Here is a 20389-nt window from a genome sequence, read left to right on the forward strand (position 1 = left end):
CTTTTTAGTTCAATTCTTCTAAACAAAAGTAAAAAAAAATCACAGAGTCACAGTATGTTGAGGGCTGGAAGTGTCCTCCAGAGATCATCTAGTCCAACCCCTCTGCTAAAGCAGGTTCATCTAGGGCAGGTTGTCCAGGTATTCCTCCAGGTGTGTTTTGAAAGTCTCCAAAGAAGATTCCACAGCCTCTCTGAGCAGCCTGCTCCAGTGCTCAAACTGAAAAACTTATTCCTGATGTTTAAGTGAAAAGCCTTGTGTGATCAGGGCACTGCAATACAAGAGAGATGTGGAGGTGCTGGAGTGGGTCCAGAGGAGGACAAGGAATCTTTGAAGGGCCTGAAGAATAAATCTTATGAGGAGCGACTGGAGGAGCTGGGGATGATTAGTTTGAAAAGGAGGAGGCTGAGGGGAGACCTAATTGCTGTCTACAGCTACCTGAAATGGCTGCTGCTGGTCTCTTCTCACAGGTAATTGGAGGCAGAACAAGGGGGAATGGCCTCAAGCTGAGGCTGGGTAGGTTTAAATTGGACATTAGGAAAACATTTTTTATGGAGAGAGTGGTCAGGCACTGGAATGAGCTGCCCAGGGAGGTGATGGAGTCACCAACCTTGGATGTGTTTAAGGGTCGTTTGGTTGTGCTGCTTAGGGCTATGGTTTAAGGTGAATCTTGTAGAGTAGGGTTCTAGGTTGGACTTGGTGATCCTGAGGGGCTTTGCCAACCTGGATGTTTCTGTGATTCTGTCATCAGTCTTGTGCACACACACCCTTAATGAATCATCCTCATGTCTAAAACAGTGAGATCAGTGGCAGCCAAGAACATCAAACACAGTTGTGGTTGGTACTGTGGCTGTAACCAAACCCTCTGCTGACATCCAGGCAGCCATGCACCAAAAGATGGATGGCAGCAAGGCTGGTGGTAGGTGAGCACATTCACTAGCTTTGTCCTACATAATAACATTCAGTGGAGTGAAGCCCAAGTACCTCAATAAAAATCCTAAGGAGTGATGGCTGTGATTCCTCAGGACCACCATTCAGGACAGTAGGGGAGCAGTGCTTCTGGGCAGGGAGGAGAATGCTTCACTGGGGCCCTCCCTGCTGGCAAAGGGCAGAGTTTGTACTGTAAGCAGCTGTATAACATTTTCCCATTTTCAGGCATTTTGGGAAGTGAAGATCAGAGGGACCTTTCCAGACCTCACCTAGCTTGTCCCTGTGGCATTTTACAGCAATCAGAGCAACTTGTACAGGCTTGAGAGGTGAGCCCAAGCCAAACTCATGACGTTCAGCAAGGTCCTACATCTGGGTTGGGGCAATCCCAAGCACAAATATAGGCTGGGTGAAGAATGGCTTGAGAGCAGTCTTGAGACGAAGGACTTGGGGGTGCCATCTAATGAAAAATTCAGCATGAGCTGGCCACAGTCACTTGCAGCCCAGCAGGCAGCTGTGTGCTGGGCTGCATCCAAGGCAGTGAGAGCACCAGGACAGGGACGGGTTTCTGCCCCTCTGCTCTGCTCTTGTAAGACCCCACCTGGAACACTGCATCCAGTTCTGGGAAACCCAGCACAAGAAGGACATGGAACTGTTGGAGCAGGTCCAGAGAGAGTCATGAGGATGATCAGAGGGCTATAGAACCTCCCCTATAGGGACAGGGTCCAAGAGCTGGGGCTGCTTAGCCTGAAGAAGAGGAGGCTCTGAGGAGACCTCATAGCAGCCTTCCAGTAGCTGAAGGTGGCTAAAAGAAAACTAAGGGACTTTTTACAAGGGCCTGTAGTGACAGGATGAGAGGGAATAGATTGAACCTTGAGGAGGGCAGTTTTAGGCAGAAATCCTTTACAGTGAGGGTGGTGAGACACTGGAACAGGCTGCCCAGGGAGGTTGTGGATGTCCCCACCCCTGGAGATGTTCAAGGCCAGGTTGGATAAGGCCTGAGCAACCTGGGCTAGTGGAAGGTGTCCCTGCCCATGACAGAGGGGTTGGAACTGGATGATCTTTAAGGTTCCTTCCAGCCCAAACTGTTCTATGATTCTATTATTTAGCCACAGCTTAGCCGGGGATTGGAACATGTTGGGGAGCCTTTGGAGAGGAGAGGCCCAATCTAATGTTCCCCAGTTCTGGCAAATACCTTAGGGCTGGAAAATGGTGGCAGGCAATGGCATCAATGCCAGGGCTCACTGATGCTGCCTCTGGCTCAAGCATAGAAGAGAAGCTTTTCTCTCTCACTCCTGGCCTTGCTCTCAGTCAAGTGTTTGCTGCTGTAGTTCTACAGGTGATCAATCAATGGAGTGCTCCCTGAAGTGTCTGGGAAATGAAGCAGAGTGAAAGTGATTAGCCCAAAACCTTGCATGTTTTAATGTAATTGATACAGATTTAATTGGCATTTCTTTAAAAGACAGGACTCGATGACAAATGAAGCACCAATATCTTCCCAATTACTGCTACTGGTCCCAACTGCAGCAGTTTCACAGAGTGACAGAATTGTTGAGGCTGGAATAGGCCTCTGAGGTCATCAGGTCCAGCCTGTGACCTAACATCACCACACTGACCAGACATTGGCACTGAGCGCTGCATCCAATCTTGCCTCAAACACCTCCAGGGATGCCAACTCCACCACCTCCCTAGGCAGTCCATTCCAGTGTCTAATTTCCCTTTCCACAAGTGCATGATTCCTAATATCCAACCTAAACCTCCCTTGGCACAGCTTCAGGCCATGCCCTCTCATCTTGGCACAAGTTGCCTGGGAGCAGAGCCTGACCTCCACCTGACTACAGCTTTGCTTCAGGTAGTTGTAGAGTGTGATAAGGTTCCCCCTGAGTCCTGTTCTCCAGACTGAACACCCCCAGCTCCCTCAGCCTCTCCTCACCAGCCTTCCCCTTCAGTCTTCTCCTCACTCTCATTGCTCTTCTCTGGCCCTGCTCCAGCCGCTCAGTATCTCTCTTGCAGTGAGGGCCCAGAGCTGCACACAGAGTTTGAGGTGAGGCCTGCCCAGTGCCAGTATAGGACGGAATGACAGCCTTGGTGCTGCTGGACACACTGCTCCTGATACAGGCTGAGATGCCATTGGCCTTCTGTGCCAGCTGGGCACACTGCTGGCTCATGCCCAGCTGGTTGTCACCCAGTACCCCCAGCTCCTTCTCTGCCATGCTGCTCTCCAGCCACTCATCTCCCAGTCTGCAGCTGCATGGGGTGGTTGTAGCCAAAGTGCAGGACCCTCACCCTGCTGGCCTCTGCCCATGGACCCAGCCTGGCAAGGCCTCTCTGAAGTGAAGGAGTCATTGGAGGTGTTCACAAAAGGTGTGGACATGGCACTTCAGGACATGTTTTAATGGCCATAGGGGTGTTACATTGATGGTTGACTCAGTGATCTTAGAGGGCTTTTCCAACCAAAACAATTTTATGATTCCATGACAGGTTTCCTGAAGTAGAAACCACCATCTTCCTCCCCCCTAAGCTGGAGATGCTTCATTTTTCATCTCTTCAGTGCTGAAAACCCAAATCATTGTCCTGTCATGCCTGTAATATTGACTCCCATGGTTACAGCACACAGCAGCCTTTGTAGTTAGGCAGAGAACTGGCCAGCATCTCTCCCTGTAGACTGGTCTGAAAGCCAATTAGGCTGTTACTTAATTTTCCTCCTTTATTTTCCCCCTCTCTCATGCACAAGGGGAAGCAGTCAGAAGTCTGCCCTAGCTGCATTATGCAAATTTCCCAGTGAATTCCCCCCGAGTGCTAATCCAGCAGGGTTAGTGTGAAAAGCAGCACCCAAATCCTGCCTGTGCACAGGCAGCCGGGGAAGGGTCACTCCTCATCAGCACAAGGTCCCACCAGATGTGTGTAGCTGGGGGAGAAGCTCTCAGCCCCTCCTGCCACCTTCCTGTGTGCCCAGCAGCAGCAGCGTGGGTAGGTGGTTGAGGGCGAGAGGCGGAGGGAAGCCGTCACGCTTCAGACCATCCGGCTAATATTTATTCGGGATCTAAGCACTTCCCAGCCCAGGCTCTGTCTTGACTGACAGCTTTGGGGACAAGCAGAGCATCACATAGTGCCTACGCTGGCAGATACTGAGCAGTCAGCCACGAAGCAGTGAGATGCAGGAGTCAAATGAAGCCTCTTCATATTCCAGCCTCTGCTTAAGCAGCTTTTGTTAATCAAGCCCCTCGACGTTCCTGCCGACAGAAGCAAACACTCAGGTCGGGATGCGTTTGTTTCAGGTGCATTTGTATGCATCAGTCCTCCTCTGCTCATCTTGGCATACCTAATGCAGGTACTCTCCTATGGGATGTTCCCACTGGAACAGATGGGAGCTCAGAACACAAGAATTTGTCTTGGACTTGTCATATGCAGTGTGCTCAGGTTCCTGGAGAATGAAGAGGACTAGCACGGGCACTTTGATGGGTAGGGTGTGTCTGTGTCAGGCTCCACTCTACTCACAGGGATCCTCACTGCTTTTGGAGGAGATGATGGCAGGAACTCCACATCCTTCTGCAGCAGTCTTCCCTCCTGTCTAACAGACTTGATATGACTCCACAGCCAGCTTCTAGCTGCTCAGATGTGAGGGAACTCTGAACTCCTGGTTTATGCAGATACTGTTTGCACATACAAATGCTATTCAAGGATCTGTGGTGATGCTCCAGTGCTGAATTCCAACGAAAATCAGCAAAAATCAGTAGCAGAAGAACCAAATCATCTTGGAAAAGGGTATTGTTGACTTCCAGAGACACAGAAAGGCTGAATGGAGGAGGGGTGAGGAGAGGAGAGAATGGAGAGAGTGAAGAGAGAAAAGAGAATGGTTCCAGTTGGAAAGGATCTACAGTTTTGGTCCCCTGTGATGAATGCTTTGAGTTGGATTAGACCAAATGCCCTCTGTAGGTTGTGCCCAGCATACATTTTTTTGGGATTCTATATGACAAATTGCTTGCAAAATGAGGTGAAATCAATACTTTGCAGTCCCTTCTTGGTAGAAAACTCTAAATTTGCCATCAGCCCACTTGTTCAGTTAAATTTCATCCATTTTGAGACACACTCTGGGATGGAGTGAGCTTATCTGCAGGGCTCAACAACTTTAGGGAAGCAACAACCTCAGACTGCTGCCCTAGGCTGCCCCATGCATGCCCTGACTCATAACATCCAAATCTCTTGAGCCACACAGGCAGCAGTAACACATTCTCCAAACTGGTGTGTGATTTTTTTCATCCCTTGTACCTCAAGGCAGTGAAGAACTGTGTGCTAGTTTGAAGCAAGCTGGAATGTTTTGGTAAAAGAACTAGATAACGGGCAGTGAAATGAAAAACAATTGTGTCTACTTCTCTCACAGTCACGCTGAGAACTCTGGGAAGAAGAAAAAAACATTCTCCATTTTTGTCTCTCACTCTTGCTTTGGCCTTAGACCTGGTCACATCTCATTAACCCTGCTCCTACTAACCTTGCTCCCTAACCTCTTGGCTGCACCTCTCTTCTTCCTGAGAACTGGGGTAAGGTTGAGAGGGCCGGGGGGAGGTGTTGGGGTGGTTTGAGAGCCCCTCCTGGGGACTCAGGTTTCTGGGAGGGGAGTTGTGCTTCTGTATTGTTTATCCTTTGTATATTTCTGTATATAATTGTATATAACTGTATATATTGTAAATAGCTGCTTGTAAATTCTGCTAGCTGTAAATAAATTGCTTCATCTATATTCCCAGGGTCCGTCTGAGTTAGCTGGGGCAAATACAAAAGTGTGGGGGGGCGGGGTAACCCCCAAACCATCACATTTTTTAATTGGCGCCCAACGTGGGGGGAATCTACAATAGAATCTACAATATGTGAGCACGAACCCAACATCATCTGGGAGTCCCTGTTCTGAGCTTTTGAATCACCTACATCTGATTGAAATGTGAACTGAACTTGTATATATTGGTTTATTGTAAATATTGGTTTAGATTAGATTGGATAATTCTCAGCGATACTCTGAGCGAAGTAGACAAGGGGTGGATTGTGCTAGTTTGAAGCAAGCTGGAATGTTTTGGTAAAAGAACTAGATAACGGGCAGTGAAATGAAAAACAATTGTGTCTACTTCTCTCACAGTCACGCTGAGAACTCTGGGAAGAAGAAAAAAACATTCTCCATTTTTGTCTCTCACTCTTGCTTTGGCCTTAGACCTGGTCACATCTCATTAACCCTGCTCCTACTAACCTTGCTCCCTAACCTCTTGGCTGCACCTCTCTTCTTCCTGAGAACTGGGGTAAGGTTGAGAGGGCCGGGGGGAGGTGTTGGGGTGGTTTGAGAGCCCCTCCTGGGGACTCAGGTTTCTGGGAGGGGAGTTGTGCTTCTGTATTGTTTATCCTTTGTATATTTCTGTATATAATTGTATATAACTGTATATATTGTAAATAGCTGCTTGTAAATTCTGCTAGCTGTAAATAAATTGCTTCATCTATATTCCCAGGGTCCGTCTGAGTTAGCTGGGGCAAATACAAAAGTGTGGGGGGGCGGGGTAACCCCCAAACCATCACAAACTGTCTGGTTCTTCTTCCACTCAGTACCCAAAGCCCGAACAAAGCACGGCACAAATGTTATTTGGCAGCAGCCACCACAGCAGCAGCTTTTTGTAGGTTATCTTAACGGATTTATCACCCTGAACTAAGCCCTGGCCATCTGTTCTCTCTTCTAATTACAGATGCAGAAACAGCTAATTCACCACTACATCATAAAAAAGTAAAATAGAGATGATTGAAGAGCAGGGTACGTCATGCTTCACACTCTGACGGGGGAAAATTGCTCTCCTTTCAGTAGCCTGGCTTCCCTGAAAGCAGAGTTTACTCAAATTGCAGCTCAGGTTGGAGATTAGACAGAATTTCTTTGCTGCAAGTGTGGCCAGGGATTTGAACAGGCTGCCCAGGCAGGTGATGGAGTCACCATCCCTGAAGGTGTTCAAGAAGGCACATAGCACTTTAGGAGATGGTTTAATGGCCGTGGTAGGATTGGGTTGGTGGTTGGAGTCAATGATCTTAGAAGGCTTTTCCAGCTGAAAAGAATTCTATGATTCCTGAGCTCACCAGAGCAGGTTTTTTTCCTACTCACTCATGTCAGATGTACTTTTAAATTTAGGATTCACTTCAGGGCAATTCTGAATGTTTTTTTCCCCTTCTTTCTTGGATGAGCCCCCAAATAATTATTTTTAATGCATTTTCTCATCAGGGAAAGCACAAAATCATGCTCCTGAAAAATCTCCCTCAGATTCTGTTTTTCCTCTAGCTTTGCTGATGTGTAATTGCTATAAACATGAATAGGAGTTTGATGGAACCAAAGGAAAACCAGAATGTAGTGGGCTGGGGAGAAAACTGAATCCAATTTAATAAGCATTATAGTGTTAAAGTGTATCAAATAGTTTTGATCTACCAAATTTTAACTGTTGTTTTACAGTTTAGTCTTAAAATAGTGCCAAAACCTGAACAAAATGTCTAAGCATTGAAGTCAGATACCTAAAAATATGTCTAATTAAATGTTTAGGATGACACACCAGATAGGTATTTTTGATAGCTAGACTCAAAAACCTTTAAAGTTTCATCAGTATTAGCACTGCAAACGGCTTTAAAAGAGTTATTTTGGGCAAAACTTCTCAATGTAGTTAAATATATTTGTACAGATCTGCTTGCACACTTCCCTGTTTCATCAAAGAGCCTGGCTCAAACATCAGATCTACAAGGTACTCCTGAGGAGGAAGCAGAAGCCCAGCTCCTCCTTGAGGAGACTCATCAACCAGTTTAACTTCATTCCAAGCTCTGCCGTACTCGCCACGAACCAGACTGCAGCCAATGCCAATTCTGTCTGCCAGCACCTAAAAAGGAAAGGGAAAGGAGTGAGCCACAGTTAATTCAGGTAGCATCTGTGATACACAGCAAGTTTGCTTTTGTAAGGCCAGAGACGTTTAAAAACAAAACAAATCACAGGATCACAGGATGTCAGAGGTTGGAAGGGACCGCCATAGATCACTGAGTTCAAGCCCCCTGCCAGAGCAGGGCCATGGAATGTACTGCAGGTCACACGGGAACACATCCAGACAGGGCTGGAAAGGCTCCAGAAAAGGAGACTCTACAACCTCCCTGGGCAGCCCATGCCAGTGTTCTGTGAGCCTTACTGTCAAGAAGTTCTTACTCATGTTGAGGTGGAACTTCCTGTGCTGCAGTTTACATCCATTGCATCATGTCCTATCACAGGGCACAACTGAGCAGAGTTTGCCTCCTTCCTCTTGACCCCCAGCCCTCATATGCTTATAAACACTGATTAGATCCCCTCTAAGTCCTCTCCACCAGACCAAACAGCCCCAGGTCCCTTAGCCTCTCCTCACAGGGCAGTGCTTCAGCCCCTTCATCATCACTGAAGGGTCAAGATCTTGCTTAAAATACTTTTAAATCTCTGATGTTCCAAACTGCAAATCTTTACTGTTGGTTCTGCTTAGGAAGTGTAGGGTTTTAAATGCTATTTCTATGCACAAAAATATTGATTTTAACTCTTTTCAGGCACTGATACATTTGTTTAGCTGCCAGTCCTTCAAATCTCAGAGTCACAGAGTTGGAATCACAGGTTGGAAAGGATCCCAAGGATCCTCTGGTCCAACCTTTCTAGGTGATGGTGTAGTGGAAAGGAGCTAGCCCAGAACACTGTCAAGCTCAGTCTGAAGACTGTCCAGCATAAGGGAATCCACCACTTCCCTTGGGAGATGATTCCAATGTCTCACTGTTCTCATGAGGAAACATTTTCTTCTGGAGTCCACCTGGAATCTCCCTAGCAATAACTTGTCCCCATCAGCCCTTGTCTTTTCCATGGGATCCCTGTAAAAAGGGAGTCTCCATCTTCCTGCCAGCCACCCTTTATGTAATAAGGTTTCCCCTTTCCTTCTCCAGGCTGCTCAAACCCAGCTCTCCCAGCCATTCTTCATATGGCAGGGACTCCTGTCCCTCTGATCACTTCTGTGGCCCTTCTCTGGACACTTCTCAAACCCACAGTGTCCAGCAATGGTTTTTACTAGCTGGAAGCCTTATTTCCAGACAACATTTTGAAGAGCTGCCTATCCAGGCAGTGAGGTATGGGCACATTGCACACATGCAGAGCTAACAAGGAACACAAAGTGTAAAAAGGCACCATTTTTATCCCCATGACTCAGGACTGCTGCTCCAATCCCAAGCACATTGCCTGTTTTTTAGCCCCACCAAGGTGGGAAGCAAAGGAATGGGAGGCCAAGTGCCTGCTGGATGAAACACCTGCCTTTGCTCTCTGCTGTGCTGGCCCTGACAGACCTGCAATGGTTTCCAGCCACAGAACTGCTTTCACTCAGAATGCCTCTGCTCTGAAAGGAATGATATCCTGAAGGACTTTTAAGTTGCTGAAAATGGATAAAGATAGGCATTGCTTAGGGTGCTGCAGCTTTAAGAGATGAGCTGTGCCTACAAAGGTTTCTTAGGACAGCAGAGGATGAGTGAACATCAGTGCTGCTTCAGCACAATTACTTTATGTCCTCAGACCTCCATAAAATATGTCAGGAACTTTCTCTCCCCACGGATACCATAAATTTAGGATTGTGTAGTGTTTCCTAGGTCCTTCCTACTAGGCCCTTGCTTCTCTTTTCCTTTCTATCCAAGGAGAGAGTCCATATAGCCAACAGCCAAGGAAAAAAGGATGAGGCAGATAAGCAGGCTCCACCAGTATGCCTGCACATGGAGACAGAAGAAATTAATCTTCCCAGTTTAAGAAACCAGAATCATACAATCACAGAATGGTCTGGGCTGGAAAAGACCTCCCAAGGTCATCCAGTCCAAAACCCCCTGCAGTCAGCAGCAACACCTCTGTCCCCAAGGCAGAGGTGCTCCAACTCCCTGTTCATTTTTGTGGCCTCCTCTGGACCTGCTTCATCAGGTCCATGTCCTTCCTATATTGAGGGCTCCAGACCTGGATGCAGTACTCCAGGTGAGGTTTCACCAGAGCAAAGTGGCAGAATCACCTCTCTGGATCTGCAGGCAATGCATCTTTTGATGCAGCCCAGGCTGCCTTTGGCCTTCTCTGCTGCAAGCTCACACTGCCTGCTCATGTCCAGCTTCTCATCCATCAGCACCCCCAAGTCCTTTTCCACAGGGCTGCTTTCTATCACCTCCTCCCCCTGTCAGTATTGATAGAATTGTTCCAGCCCAGCTGCAAAACCTTGCACTTGCTCTTGTTGATCTTCAAGAGGTTCACCTGGGCCCACCTCTCCAGCTTGTCCAGGTTCCTTGTCCCTCTGGTGAATCGACAGCACCACACAGCTTGGTGTCACCTGCACACTTGCTGATGGTGCACTCAATTCCACTGTATACAGCAGTGATAAAATCATTAAACAGTACAGGTCCTGGTACGGATACCTGAGAGACACCACTTGTCACTGCTCTACACCTGGACCTGAAGTCATTGAGCACTACCCTCTGGATGTGACCATTGAGTCAATTCCTTATCCACTGGACATGAAATCTGTTCCATACTATCACAGAATACTGGAGAGATACCAAAGAAAAGTGTCCCAACACATTTGCATTTGGAGCATGGGGAAAAGAAAAAAAGGAAGCTGCATAATTCAGTATTTTACAGTTTGTAGACAATGCAAAATGTTTTGACTCCAATCAAATACTTTGGCTTTTTGCTGTTTTATCAAGCATTCTGTTAATATCACTTAAGACAATTTGGTGACACCAAGAATGTTGATAAGAAAGAAGTGCTGCTGGCTTTCATTCACTGGGAAATCATCTTTGCCAGTGGAAAATGATACCAAAGGCTTTACATAAATACAGATCTGATATTATACTGAGGGAGTAGCTTTAATCCACAATATCCACTTAACATCCATGTCTCCTGTTGTAAAATAAAGGCCAATGTACCTTGAAAAGTAAAGCCCTGTGGTAGAAGGTCCCTTTTTGAACTCTCCCGATGGGCACAACATTGCATTTCAGTTCAAACTCTATTTCACTGATGTGCAGTTCCCAGCTGAAGTCATCTAGTTTGTCTCTTTCGATCGGGCCACCCATCTTGTCTGCAACAAACCTGTGCCAACATACACCAAGTCAATTTCTCTTCTATTTATCACCAAAACATAGCAAGATGAAATGTGTGCAAGCAATTGGTGAAGGACACTTGAGGCTTTAATTCTTTTGCTGTGTTTATTGGTTGGGTTTTGGTGAAGAACAAGACTAATTCTTCTGCTGTTTTTGTTTGGAGAAGCTGTCCTCTACTCTGCCCTGGTAATGCCACATCTGGAATACTGTGTCCAGTTCTGGGATCCCCAGTCCAAGAGGGACATAGAACTGCTTGAGAGCCACAAAGATGATGAAGGGAATGGATCATCTCCCTTCAGAGGAGAGCCTGAGGGAGCTGGGGCTGTGCTGCTTGGAGAGTGACCTCATCACTGTTTATTAAGATGTAAAAGTGAGTGACAGGCTCTGCTTGGTGATGCCCAATGACGGCACAAAGGACAATGGGTGGAAACTGAGGCATAGGAAGTTCCATGGAAACATGAGGAGGAATTTTTCCCCTGTGAGTGTGACAGAGCACTGGAACAGGCTGCCCAGGGGGGTTGTGGAGTCTCCCTCTCTGGAGATATTCAAGACCTGACTGGATGTGTTCCTGCGTGATCTGCTCTAGGTGATCTTGCTCTGCAGGGCAGTTGGACTGGATGAGCTCTTGAAGTCCCTTCCATCCCCTGACATTCTGTGATTCCTTGGGTGAGAAAATAGCTATTTTACCAATCTATTTATCGAAATCTAATTTGGTACTCACTGTGCAAGAGCCACAACCTGCTTCCAGGTTGTTGGCAGTGGCAGAATTGTTTTGGAAACATCCTTAATGTAGTCCAGCAAAATGAAGTCAGGTGGTGGAAGCCAGCATGAGTTTTCTAGATCTGTTTCCTCCTGGACTTTAGGTGCAATCTGAATAACTTCTTTTGATTTTTCCTCTTCTTTTTTCCCCTTCTCTTTCCTGCCAAAGCAAACAAAATGCATGTGTGAAGAATGCTGTGATCTCTGCAGTCCAAATTCGAGTGCAGTAGTTCTCCAGTGGAACATTTGAAGCAAATTGATTTGGAGGGGGGAAGGTAGGAGAAATCTATCAACACTCCAATATGTACAGAGATGTAGGCAACACTTGTGCAACATGCCCTCAGGTGAATCATGGAATAGTTTCAGTTGAAAAAGACCTTTAAGATCATCAAGTCCAACCATTATCTAACTACCAAGGGTGGTGCTAAACCATGTCCCTCAGCACCACACTCTGCCTCCTTGAAATATCTCCAGGAATGGGAATTCAATCACCTCCCTGGGCAGCCTGTGCCAGTCATTGAGAGCCCTTTCAGGGAAGAAGTTTCTTCTAATTTCCAATCTAAACATGCCCTGGTGCAACTTGAGGCCAAGTCCTCTCTTCCTATCACTAGTTACTAGAGAAATAGACCAACCCCCACCCATCTCAAACCTCCTTTCAGGGAGTTGCAGAGAGCCAGCAGGTCTCTCCCCATCCTCCTGACACCTACTCCTTTAAGTATTTATATGTATTTATGAGATCCCCTCAGACTTCTCTTTGCTAGCCTAAAAAGCCCTCCCTTTGCTGTACCCCCTCCAGCAAGTTCCTGTACTTCTTGAACTGGAGAGGCCAGAACCAGAGACAATATTCCAGATGTGGCCTCACCAGGGCAGAGTGGAGGGGGAAGAGAACCTCCCTCAACTTGCTGTCCACGCTTTTCTTGATGAACCCCAGGATGCCATAGGATTTTGTGACCACAAGGGCACACTGCTGGCTCATGGTCAGCCTGTTGTCCACCAGGACTCCCAGGTCCTTTGCCCCTTAACTTCTCTCCAGCGGGTCAGCTCCCAACTGCTACTGATCCATGAGGTTGTTGTGCCCCAGATGCAGGACTCTACACTTGCTCTCACTGAATTTCATTCTAGTTCTTCCCCTCCAGCTCTCCAGCCTGTCCAGGCCTCTCTGTGGTTGACAGCACAGCCTTCTGGCATCTCAGCCATCCTCGCAGTTTGGCATCAGCAGCAAACCGGCTGAAGGTACACTCTGTCCCTTCACCCAAGAAGCTGAATAGGGCTGGACCCCTGAGGAGACACCACAGGCCTCCAGCTAAGCTCTGCCTCACTGATCACAACTCTCTGAGCCCTGTCCTTCAACAGTCTCCCAGTCCATCTCACATGCAATCATCCATACCCTAAGTTCTGAATAATTACATTGTGAAATATGATAAAATCTCTGTCTTTTCTTTAACAGTCCTGGATTATTTTGGGGAAAAAATCCAGAATACTTCTGGCATTCTTGGAAGGAAAAAAAAAAAAAAAAAAGAAAAAAAAAAGAAAAAAAAAAAGAAAGAAAAAAAAGAGGAAAAAAATGAAAAAAAAAGGGGGGGGGGAGGAAAAGAAAAATAATTAAATAAAGGAGAAAAAAAAAAGAAAATAATAAAGAAAAGGCCAACAGAATGCAGAGCTGCAGGGCACACTATCAACACTGAATGGTCTTCAAATGATTTTTAAACTTCCACAAGCAGCAGCACTGCTTAGCTGGAAGGCAGTGGACAAAGCAGAAGGACATCTACCATTATCAGCAGTCTAATTCAAGCCATTTGTCTTCAGAATACTTTGCAAACTTCTCTTTTGCCTATTGAGACTGAAGCACAGCCAGAAAAAGCCCTTTTCATCGGTTTCATAAAGCACATTATATTTTAGAAGGGTAACCAATTAAGATTTAATCTTGAAATTATAGAAAAATTCATCACCCTCTTTCCTAAACCATTCTGGCTATTAATTACACTTAGAGCTGAAAAAAAGCAGAGAAACAGTTTTCTTTATCTAATTTGACTGTCTAACTACAGCCAAGGAACTTTAGAATGCTAGACTAAGTGGCTACTTCCTTCTCCATTTAGACACTTGTACCTGATGGTTGAGAATATTCTGTTTTAAAAACCACCCTGAGTTATCCCTAAGCTCTCTGGTGTCTGACTTAGGAGGTTTTCCAAGCAACAGCTTTCACAAATGGTGTCATTCTTGTTCCTTGATCAACTTCTCCCCTGCTCTTCACCTCTCTCCTTCCAGTATTTTCCCTGTCAAAAGGGCACAGCTGAATTACCCTGCTGCAGCAGGTGCATGTGTTCCCTTTTCCTCAGGTAACTCATGATTCACTCTAATTCTCCTTTCAGGAAGAAAACACTTGAGAGGGATGAGTTTGAACTGTGATTTCTTTGGGTTTGTTTGTTGTTTTCAGCTGCTTATTTCTCAGATATGTTCTGTTTCTTGGTGGAATGGCTGCTTTAAACTTGTCTTCCACACCTGCCTCTACTTCACTACTCAACTCTTCAATTCACCATGATTAGAGATTGACCTGCTGGAAAGTGGCTCCCTGGAGAAGGACCTTGGGGTCCTAGTGGACAATATGTTATCCACGGGACAGCAATGTGTCCTTGTGGCCAAGAAGGTCAATGGTATCCTGAGGTGCACCAAGAAGTGTGTGGTCAGCATGTCAAGGGAGGTTCTCCTCCCCCTCTATTTTGCCCTGGTGAGACCACAGCTGGAGTATTGCCTCCAGTTCTGGGCTTCCCAGGTCAAGAGAGACAGGGATATACTAGAGAGAGTTCAGTGGAGGCTACGAGGATGCTGAAAGAACTGGAACATCTGCCTGATGAGGAAATGCTGAGAGACCTGGGGGTGTTTAGTCTGGAGAAGAGAAATCTGAGAGGAAATCTTCTTAATGTTTACAAATAGCTGAAGGGTGGGTGCCAAGAAGAGCAGGCCAGGCTCTTTTCAGGGGTCTGCTCTGGTAGGAAGAAGGGCAATGGATATAAACTGGAAGACAGGAAGTTCCACCTCAATGTCAGGAAAAGCATCTTTACTGTAAGGGTGATGGAGCACTGGAGCAGTCTGCCCAGAGAGATTGTGGAGTCTCCTTTTCTAGAGACTTTCAAGGCCCATCTGGATGTTTTCCTGTGTGACCTGTCCTAGATGTTCCTGCTTTGGCAGGGAGGTTAGACTAGATGATCTCTAGAAGCCCCTCCCAACCTCTAAGACTCTGCAATTCTATGATTCTATGTCTGTCTAATCCTTACCTCAATAGGAACTGCAGAGATGCTGTCTGACAGCTCAGTGCTACAGAAAAACCAGTGGCCATTACAGTAGCCTTCTGCTACCTTTATCTTGTCCTCTTTTTTTTATCCCAGTTTTATTTACCAGCAGGAATCATGACATCCCCAAAAAATCACTCCTCTTCCCCAAAGCTGTCTTACAACCCTGTGAATGCAGAGGAATATTGCAAAGGAGAACTCATAGCAGTCAGTATCTCTGAGCTGTTTCTGATGCCTGTTGCAACATTAGTACTAAAGCTTAATGGGTTGTCAGAGAGTCAGTGCAAGGAAGAAGGCAGCCAATATGATATCACAGCACAAAAAAAACAGTCATGATGTCAATTTGCTTTCCTTTATCTCCATAGCTTAATGCCTTGGCTGCCTAGAAAAGGAGTAAATGAGCATTGGGAAGGATTTCCTTGAATGCTGTGGTGGAGCACAGTGTGGAATAAGTGCCTATTTGCCAGTCTGCATTAACTATTGTCTTCTAGCCTAGTGGGCGTGGGTATCAGATTTGCAGCTGTTTGATCAGAAATGGTGCTATCTGTCTATGTAAATAAGGCAAACCATCAGCTAGGCATTGCTCTACTTCTAATTCAAACCCTTCCAGCAGGTAATTACAGCTGCCCTTTCTCTTAGCTTTCAGCTCTAGTTTCTATAAATCAGCATCACTTTCTCAAAACCAAAGGCTTTCAGGTGTGTTCAGCAGCACTTTGCAAAGTAATGATGAAGAGAAACATATGATCAAAGGGGGAAAAAATACGTAGGAAAAAAGTCTAAGCATGTTTGAGACTTGGAGTCAGCTAGTGACCTTCAAATCACTGCCATATATCTCACAAATTAATAGTGATGTATGAATTATGACTCGGAATGAATGACAATGGGGTTATAAATCATACGACTTGATCATGACATTCAAAAGCAATTATTTCATACTTGGAGAAAAAAGGCCTTTGTAGCCCTACAAGTTTACTATTGGCAAACAGAGCCAAGTCTTTGGTTTTGCCTAAAGAAAATATTTTGCTTCTTTCAAGAGTTAAGGTTGCTACCAGGGCAGTCATGGCTATGTAATTGACATAAATTACATTAGAAAGCAACTGTGCGAGGGGAGCCTCATCTCACACTGTCACACACAAACACATTATCCTGTCAGAACAGGTCTCTCAACTCTGCACAGCTGCTTGGAACTGTGCAAAATGGTTTATGACTCCAAAGCATCTTCTGAGGTGAAGGAATCCCTCACTGGTGCTGGGGAATGACAACTGGGGCTGAATATCCACCCTTGCCTCCTTCTCTCTTTGAGTAAGCTGGCATATGCATAGTGGGTGACCAAAGCATGCCAGGCATCAGGAGGGCCTGCTAACTGAGCAGAAGCTAGAGTTGGCCTGGTAAGACACTCAGGATTAAGTATCTCCTGTTTTGCATCCTGAATCAGCAACCTTCCACAAGGCAACTCATATGATTCTTTTAGAATCTATTATGAAATGAGAACTCCAGACATGGCTGCAGTCCCAATAACTTGTCAGACCTAAACCTCTCCCTTGTAACTCAGGAGCTTTTGGCTAAACTAATCTCACAATTTGCACCCTGATTCAAACCAGAACCTCAACCCTTCACGGTCAGTAGCTGTTCTGTTAGCAGTTTGCATGTCAGTTATAAACAAGCCACATACAATTCAAAGTCTAATATTGGAGGGTTGGACTGGATGATCTTTCAAGGTCACTTCCAGTCTCTAATATTCTGTGATTCTAATACCTTAAGCCTCCTTCTCTAGTGCTGCCTTTGCTGGGTGAACAGCACTGCTCAGAGAATTCCTGCCTTTCCTCTGCTGAAGATACCATTGAACTATGGAGATCACAAAGCAGGTTCCAGTTTTCTCTTTGTTGTCTTACAGCAGATTTCATCACTCAAGCACAGACATGTGCTGAGAATCAGCGAATTGTTTCTGCGGGGAAAGACCTCTAAGATCATCAAGTCCAACCATTCTTTAAGCCTCCCAGGTCTGGTTTGACACCATGTCCCTCAGCACCACATCCATACACAGAAATACATAAGCAGTCTAAGAAATCAACCATTATCTCTTATCAGTGAAGATCCAGTACAGACAATGGCATATCACAGGTCATGGACAAGCTCCAAGCTAAGAGTTACAAAGAGTTTCAGTTGCCACAGCAGACAAACCATCTCTCTTTTTTGTTTCCAACCCTTCAGTACTTACAGTGCCCACCACTGTCTCTAATTCACAGCCCTGAGGCATGGCTGAGCCTTCCTACGCCATAAAACAAGAAAAATTAGTAAGTCAGGGCTGGAACTCACAGAAACCAGCCTGATAAGGTTGATAAGGATGAGCTACAAGGGTGTCTGGGGGACTTGAACATCTCTCCTATGAGGAAAGACTGGGACACCTGGGGATGTTTAGTCTTGGGAGGAGAAGACTGGGAGGGGACCTTATCAATGTCTGTAAATATCTGAGGGATGGGTGTCAGGATGAAGGTTCCAGGCTCTTTGCAGTGCTGCCCAGTGACAGCACAAGGAAGAATGGGCATAAGCCCACAGGAGGTTCCACCTCAACATGAGGAGAGACTTCTTTACTGTGAGTGTGCTGGAGAACAGGAGCAGGCTGCCCAGAGAGGTTGCAGAGTCTCCTTCTTTGGAGACTTTAAAAACCTGCCTGAATGCCTTCCTGTGTGACCTGCCTTAGGTGATCCTGCATTGGCAGAGAGGTTGGACGGACGATCTCTGGAGGTCCCTTCCAAACCCTAACACTCTGTGATTCTGGGATAAATGGCTCACTAAGCTAACAGAAAAGTCAAGGAGAACTGTAGGTTACATCCCATTCTTATCAAAGACTATACATCATCCCACTGATGGCAAGGAGGATCTGCTTGCCATGCAAGGGAACTGCTTGAAGAGTCCACTGCAGGGCCATGAAAATGATGAAGGGAATAGAACATCTTCCTTATGAGGAGGGCCTGAAAGAGCTGGGGCTCTTTAGCTTGGAGAGGAGGGGACTGAGAGGTGACCTCATCAATGTTTATAAAGGTGTAAAGGGTAAGGCCAAGAGGCTGGAGCCAGGCTCTGCTCAGGAGTGCCCAATGATGGGACAAGGGGCAATGGTGGAAGCTGAGGCTTAGGAATTTCCATGGAAACATGAGAAGGATTTTTTCCCCTGTGAGTGTGACAGAGCACTGGAACAGGCTGCCCAGGGGGCTTGTGGAGTCTCCCTCTATGGAGATATTCAAGACCTGCCTGGATGTGTTCCTGTGTAATCTGGTCTAGGTGATCCTGCTCTGCAGGGCGGTTAGACTGGATGAGCTTTTGAGTTCCCTGGCAGCTCCTGACATCCTGTGATTGTGTGTTCTGTTTGGGCCAGTTTTGGAATCCTGAACATTCCCCTGGAAGCTGGAATGTGAACCTGCCTTCTTGGCAGCCCCTGCTGGGGCTGTGATAGTGCTGTTGTTATAAATGAAGAGCATCTGGGAGACTATGCTTCACTTTTCTTCCACAAAAACAAAATATGTTTTGTTTGCTTGTTTAAAAATTAAAATCCAATCAAGACGAGGCCTGGAACTTTGATGCCCTAACTGCAGAAGCAGAAAGCTCTGTTCATTACACCTCAGCAGCAGTGAACAGCTGCAACAAACCAGAAAGAGATTACTAAACCCCAAATATCTTGTGATCAGCTATCTGCAGGTGGGGTGGGGAGAGGAGGGGGGCTCAAATCCTCTTTCTGAGGAAGGAGGAAATGAGTTTCCCCACTACAAAGTGAAAAGGTTCTGACCTATTTGGTATGAGCAGACATGCCCACCAGAGGAGTGCCACAGAAAGTACTGCAGGACTGTACTCAGTGCAATGTGTAGATCAGAGGGAGCCCTGCAAGAACAAGGCAGCTTTAGTTTTCAGAGCTGGGACAGTTCTGAGCACACTCTTCTCAGTTTTTAGTCAGCTAAGGAATTTCACTGGAAGAAATTTAATCCAAAAATGCACACAGCAGTGCAGGAACTTTTTGTGCATCTGGGTTCTAAATTGAGAAACTTCTACCCTAATTTCACTGTGCCTTGGTTTTGTGAAGCTGTAAAATAACAGCATTTCACTGCCTTCAAGGGGTACTGAAAGGGAACCCAGCCAAAGAAATGGGAGATCACAGAATCCTAGAATGGTGTGGGTTGGAAGGGACCTTAAAGATCATCTAGTCCCAACCCCCTTGCCTAGACCACATTGCTCAAGGCCTCATCCAGCCTGGCCTTGAAGACCTCCAGGGAAGGGTAAAGTGTTCAAACATAGCATGGAGAGGGAGAACAAATAATTACTAAGACAGACAAAGGAAGATTACTACAATTAGGAGGTGAAAGAAAAAAACCCAAAACACATTCAACATATTATCTGAGCATTTGCACTCCCTTTGCAATCAAAATTCTATTTCTAATGTTAAAGCAATAACAGAACACTGACAAGGGTAAGTCTAAGAACCAAACCTTGCTTTATCCTTGCTGCTTTTTCTTGAAACAGGTGACAAGACTGTCTGCTCAGGAGATGAATCTTGTGCAATCTCCCCTTCTGCAAGGCTGAAACTGAACAAGGTATTTTGTCATGTTATTTGCAGCATTAGTATATGCCTGGTAAGCTATGGAAATGGGGAGCAGCTCTGGGAAAAGGACCTGGAAGTCCTGGTGGACAACAGGACAACCATGAGCCAGTAATGTGCCCTTGTGGACACGAAGGCCAATGGCATCCTGAGGTGCATCGATAAGAGTGTGGCCAGCAGGTCAAGGGAGGTTTTCCTCCTCTTTGACTCTGTCCTTGTGAGGCCATGTCTGGAATATCATCCCCAGCTGCAGCCTCCCTGGTTCAGAAAGGACAGGGACTTGCTGGAGAGGCTACAGAAAAGGGCTAACAAAGATGCTGAGGGCATTGGAACATCTCTTTTGAGGAAAGACTGGGAGAATTTGGGCATTTTAGTCTGGAAAAGAGCAGACTGAGTGTGGGGAATTTCATCAGTGCTTATCAAAACTGTAAGGGTGGGTGTCTGAAGGATGTGACCAGGCTTTTCCCAGTGGTGCTCAGTGACAGGACAAGGGGTACCAGGCACAAACTGGAACATAAGAAGTCACATCTAAACATGAGGAACTTCTTTACAGGTAAGAGAGCACTGGATCAGGCTACCCAGAGAGTTGGTGGAGTCTCTATCTCTGAAGCCATTCAAAACTTTCCTGGGTGTGTTCCTGTGTGACCTTCTCTAGGTGAACCTGCCTTGGCAGGGAGGTTGGACTCAATAACCTCCAAAGGTCCCTTCCAACCCACAC

At 46.2% G+C, this 20389-nt stretch overlaps 1 protein-coding gene across 3 annotated transcripts in view; it reads right to left on the reverse strand.

The window, feature by feature from the left end:
- Positions 1-7294: 7294 nt before the first annotated feature.
- ARMC3 (armadillo repeat containing 3) overlaps positions 7295-20389 on the reverse strand; it is a 69875-nt gene continuing 56780 nt past the window's right edge. Inside the window, exons 15-18 of one of the 3 annotated variants that reach the window (XM_064162944.1) lie at positions 19562-19657; positions 11762-11959; positions 10867-11029; positions 7295-7802 (exon numbers count right to left, since the gene is read on the reverse strand). In XM_064162944.1, the coding sequence (XP_064019014.1) occupies positions 7593-7802; positions 10867-11029; positions 11762-11959; positions 19562-19657 (667 nt within the window). In that variant the 3' untranslated portion in view covers positions 7295-7592. The remainder of the gene's footprint in view (positions 7803-10866; positions 11030-11761; positions 11960-19561; positions 19658-20389) is intronic. The other 2 variants (XM_064162945.1, XM_064162946.1) reach the window with 2 other exon arrangements.

The sequence above is a fragment of the Pogoniulus pusillus genome, chromosome 23 (assembly GCF_015220805.1).
Source record: "Pogoniulus pusillus isolate bPogPus1 chromosome 23, bPogPus1.pri, whole genome shotgun sequence".
Lineage (NCBI taxonomy): Eukaryota > Metazoa > Chordata > Aves > Piciformes > Lybiidae > Pogoniulus > Pogoniulus pusillus.